Genomic DNA, 5,004 nt, shown 5'->3' with positions numbered 1-5,004 from the left:
TACCTGTTGTTATAATACCTGTTGTTATAATACCTGATATTATAATACCTGTTGTTATAATACCTGCTGTTATAATACCTGTTGTTATAATACCTGTTGTTATAATACCTGTTGTTAGAATACCTGTTGTTAGAATACCTGTTGTTATAATACCTGTTGTTATAATACCTGTAGTTATAATACCTGTAGTTATAATACCTGTAGTTATAATACCTGTAGTTATAATACCTGTAGTTATAATACCTGTAGTTATAATACCTGTAGTTATAATACCTGTAGTTATAATACCTGTAGTTATATAACCTGTTGTTATAATACCTGTTGTTATAATACCTGTTGTTATATAACCTGTTGTTATAATACCTGCTGTTATAATACCTGTTGTTATAATACCTGCTGTTATAATACCTGCTGTTATAATACCTGCTGTTATAATACCTGCTGTTATAATACCTGCTGTTATAATACCTGCAGTTATAATACCTGCAGTTATAATACCTGCAGTTATAATACCTGTAGTTATAATACCTGTAGTTATAATACCTGCTGTTATAATACCTGCTGTTATAATACCTGCTGTTATAATACCTGTTGTTATAATACCTGCTGTTATAATACCTGTTGTTATAATACCTGCTGTTATAATACCTGCTGTTATAATACCTGCTGTTATAATACCTGCAGTTATAATACCTGTAGTTATAATACCTGCTGTTATAATACCTGTTGTTATAATACCTGGGGCCTGTTGCACAAAAGTAGAATTAAGACATCCGGGATAAATGACTCAGCTGAGCTCAATGAAGCCAAAACATGTGCGTCCAGGCTTAATTGGTTGCACAAAGACCAAGCCAGGATGAGCAGACACGGATTCATTAAGCCAGGTGAAACCAATCCTGGATAGGTGCGCGCTCACGGCTCACTCAAATAGACCCCGCCACAGATCACAGATTAACTGATTTACCATGGCAACTAGAGCCGCGTACTTTTCCCCGTCGGAAGCACAAATCCTCATGGAGGCATACGAGGAGGTAAAAGATATAATTAAGAAGAAAGGCAACACCGCCACAGTGATAAAGCAAAGAGAAAAAGCGTGGCAAAGTATTGCAGACCGCCTGAATGCGTAAGTAGTGCACAATTACACACTCACCGCTCCGCTGAAACATCACAATTACAATTCAAATATTTAATTCACATCTCCAAAAATGCAGTTGTACTGTAATTATGAAACGGTTAAATTTTTAATTGAAATGCACTGCAGATATGAGTGAAATTGTGTAAAGTAACTCCATCACACTGTATAAAGCTATGATACATTTTTTGATATTTTTACTGAAAACAAGACAAAAATACCAAGTAATTTTTTGCAGTGTGACTCCATTAAATGTGTGTGTGTGTGTGTGTGTGTGTGTAGATTAAACATGAACGGGCCAAAACGGACATGGCAGCAGGTCAAAATCAAATACAAGAACATTCTGCAGAATGGTATGGTCCCTGACTAATATTTAACAAAGCACAAGCATATATTGTACCCAGAAGGTGCCTGCTCACACATTGTCTGTACTGTTTTAGCAGTGAAAAAGAATACCCACAGACAAGGCACGGGTGGTGGGTCACCAAAGGCTGACCTTACCCCAGCAGAGGACATGGCCTTGGAGCTAAATAAAGGCAGGCCCGTCTTAGAGGGGATCCCTGGGGGGAAAGAGACGAGCATAGGTTCCTCCCAAGATGCCACCCGCTTCATTCAAGGTATGTCCTTCCATCTCTACATGGGATACAACCACATTCATATTGAATCAATTTGGACTGTCTGACTTTGGTTTACCTATTGCCTTGCAGTGTCTGGCAGCACTGTGTTCCTGTTAGAGCCACCAGCACAAGCACCAGACGATGCTGATCCAGTGAGTACTCCATCAAAGGCATACTGTAGGCCTGGCATGTCTTGTCTACTAGCTTCAATATGAATCCGATTAAATGTGATAGGGTGAAGGCCCCAGTGCAGCAGCAACAGCACATGATGGAGACGATGATGAGGAGGAGACCATCTCTCTGGATTCCAGAAGGCATGAGGTATCATGTTAAGACTGTGAAAGTACTATTTACTCTACAATGGTGAGGAGTCCTCATCAAAATCAAAAAATCTAATTTCTTTTACAGGACCCAGATGCTATACAGTGGGAAAACCAGCCTGGCAACATAGTGCGTATTAATAAAAGGACACCACATCCTGCCAAATTCCAGCTGCGCTAATTGTATTGTGTTCACAGAGCTCACAAGCTATCAGAAAGTTGTATGGCAACCACCTCCGGCGCCAAATAGAACTGGCAGACATAGACATTCAGTACAAGAAGAAAAAGATGGAAAATCTTGCACTGGAGTCCGAAATAAAAAAGAGGACAATTAGGAAACTGGACCTTGAAATAAAAAAACTTGAGAGGGAGGTGAGATATGCCTTCAATGTACACTGTATGCTAACTGTAACACAAATGTATTAATCATTATTTTTCTTTCCTCCCCCAGCTCCAAGAAGATGACACAGCTCAAAATAAAAATTTGGTATATTCTCGTAAAGTCAAGTGAGCCATGACATATGAGCTCTTATTGTGAGCACACAGGACGGTGGCATCTTTCTAAGTTTTTTTTTATTTTCCCAGCAATCAGCACAACCAAGTCATCGTTATAAGGCATCGCCCTCTTTTGCCCACCCCCCCAGCACCAGGTGTGGCCACTAGCCTATATGAAGGCCCAAAATTGTGTGTTCCTTTCTGCTCTGACAATGGCATGCCCATTCGTGCGAGATGTGGTGGATGAAGAAGCACTTGTGCTGAGGAGAGCCTTCAGGCGAGAAAGGGTCTTCAGGGACCGGTTGGACCCACTGGCCTTCCCTGATGACCATCTATATGAAAGATACAGGTTTTCTGCAGATGGCATCAGGTATCTATGCAGACTACTGGGTCCCAGGATTAAGCACCGCACTGCACGGAGCCATGCACTGAGTGTGGAGCAAATGGTTTGTGTGGCCTTGCGCTTTTTTGCTAGTGGAGCCTTCCTGTACTCAGTGGGGGATGCAGAACAGCTGAACAAGGCCACAATTTGCCGCACAATAAGGAGTGTGTGTCTGGCTATCAAAGCATTAGCAGATGTCTTCATCTCCTTCCCTGGCCACAGAAGACTCTGTGACATCAAAGAGGAGTTCTATAGGATTGCAGGTAAGAGGATCTACAAATTACAGGACAACTGTTAACACATAGTAGGATACTCATTACTTTGTGTGACAGGTTTCCCCAATGTCATTGGTGCAGTGGACTGCACACACATAAGGATAAAAGCCCCCTCAGGTGCCCATGAGGCCGATTTTGTGAATAGGAAATCCTTTCACAGCATTAATGTTCAGGTGAACATAACTTTTTGATATTGTCCATTGACGAACACTCTGCATTGCCAGTGATGTGCATTGATTGGTGTAATATTCCTCATCTTATGATTTCAGATGGTCTGCAATGCTGACTGTGTGATCAGCAATGTTGTGGCAAAATGGCCTGGCTCAGTCCATGACTCCAGAATCTTTCGGGCCTCTGAAATCTATCAGTGCCTATCACAAGGTAAGCCACACAACCCCTATTTATAACCATCATGGCTGTGTCAAGAATATCACTGTGTTTATGAGGTAGTAATGATGAGATTTTGTGTTGACAGGTGAATTCTCTGGTGTGTTGCTGGGAGACAGGGGGTATGGCTGCCAGCCTTTTCTCCTGACACCTTTCACAGACCCCCAGGAAGCACAGCAGGCCTACAACCATGCCCATGCCAGGACCAGGGCCAGAGTTGAAATGACCTTTGGCCTCCTGAAGGCACGCTTTCACTGCCTTCACAAATTAAGGGTCAGCCCTGTTAGGGCATGTGATATTACTGTGGCTTGTGCTGTCCTCCACAATGTGGCCTGCCTGAGGAAGGAGAGGGCCCCCAGAGTGCCACCAGCCATGGACTGGGACAATCCGGCAATCTTCCCTGATGACGACAGTGGTCGGCTGCTGAGGGACCAATATGTGTTGAATTATTTTAGTTAGTATGTGTGCTTTCAATTTTGGTTAAATATGTCCTGCGGTGGCAGAGGAATTTTGGTTTTTTTGGGTTCGTTTTTTGACGAATTTGGCCTCTTATGATGTTTGTGCGGTATACTGTGTGTAATACAAGGCTGCAGGGAGGCTACTGCATCCATTCATTTGTCTGTTCAGTTGATGTGTATGGATTTGTCCTGCATTTATTTTAGTGTGCAGACATGCAGGGTGTGTTATATACAGACCTTTGAATGTGTATGTATCATTTTGTATAATATGCTTGGATTCTGTGCTTTCCATCTTGTAGAGTCACTGTGACTTCAGTTTCGAAAGGAGCTGATGGTTTACCTGCTTTGTTTTGTCCTTATTCAATAAAGGAACATAATGTTACACATTGTGTTTTTATATTCATATGGAATGTGTATTTGTTTATATGACAGAGTACTAGGGCCACACTGAAGAAAAAGGATAAAGTCATAAATTTATGAGGCTGGTTCTTTCTGCAGAAAAGCTACATATTGTTTTTACAGTTTTGATACTTATGACAATGTGATACTTAATATTCTGGCACATCAGCATGTCTTTGTTTATGAAACCATACTGAAGTACAATTTCACGAAATGCCCCACATCTGTCATTTTAACAACTGTCCTCCTTTAAAACAACTGGTTACAATATTATGACTTGTGTTTTTTTCCCCTCTGTGGCCCTAATATTCTATCATTTTATATATAGCCTTATAGTCTATGGGAAACTGTAAATTATCTAATGATAGCAACATCATCTAAAAATCATTTTTTATCCAAAATCATTGAAATTAATGATCACAAACGTTTAAATAATAACAGTGGGTCTAGTTATATGTGATAACAATGTATAGTGAGCAGTGAAATAACTATTGGTTTCCATTTGTGGTGACTGCTGACTGACATTAGGGATGAGATTA

The 5,004-nt window shown here is 40.9% G+C and overlaps 1 protein-coding gene across 1 annotated transcript; it reads left to right on the top strand.

The window, feature by feature from the left end:
* Positions 1-737: 737 nt before the first annotated feature.
* Positions 738-4,416, top strand: LOC139544862 (uncharacterized). Its single transcript, XM_071351998.1, has 9 exons — positions 738-1,485; positions 1,573-1,749; positions 1,840-1,901; positions 1,984-2,070; positions 2,158-2,199; positions 2,268-2,441; positions 2,521-3,209; positions 3,491-3,602; positions 3,697-4,416. The coding sequence occupies exons 1-7, from the start codon at positions 1,422-1,424 to the stop codon at positions 2,578-2,580; spliced, it is 666 nt and encodes a 221-aa protein (XP_071208099.1). The 5' UTR covers positions 738-1,421; the 3' UTR covers positions 2,581-3,209; positions 3,491-3,602; positions 3,697-4,416.
* The last annotated feature ends 588 nt before the right edge of the window (positions 4,417-5,004 follow it).

Source organism: Salvelinus alpinus, chromosome 19 (assembly GCF_045679555.1).
Source record: "Salvelinus alpinus chromosome 19, SLU_Salpinus.1, whole genome shotgun sequence".
NCBI classification, from domain to species: Eukaryota; Metazoa; Chordata; class Actinopteri; order Salmoniformes; family Salmonidae; genus Salvelinus; species Salvelinus alpinus.
This window is presented reverse-complemented; position numbering and strand designations above follow the sequence as displayed.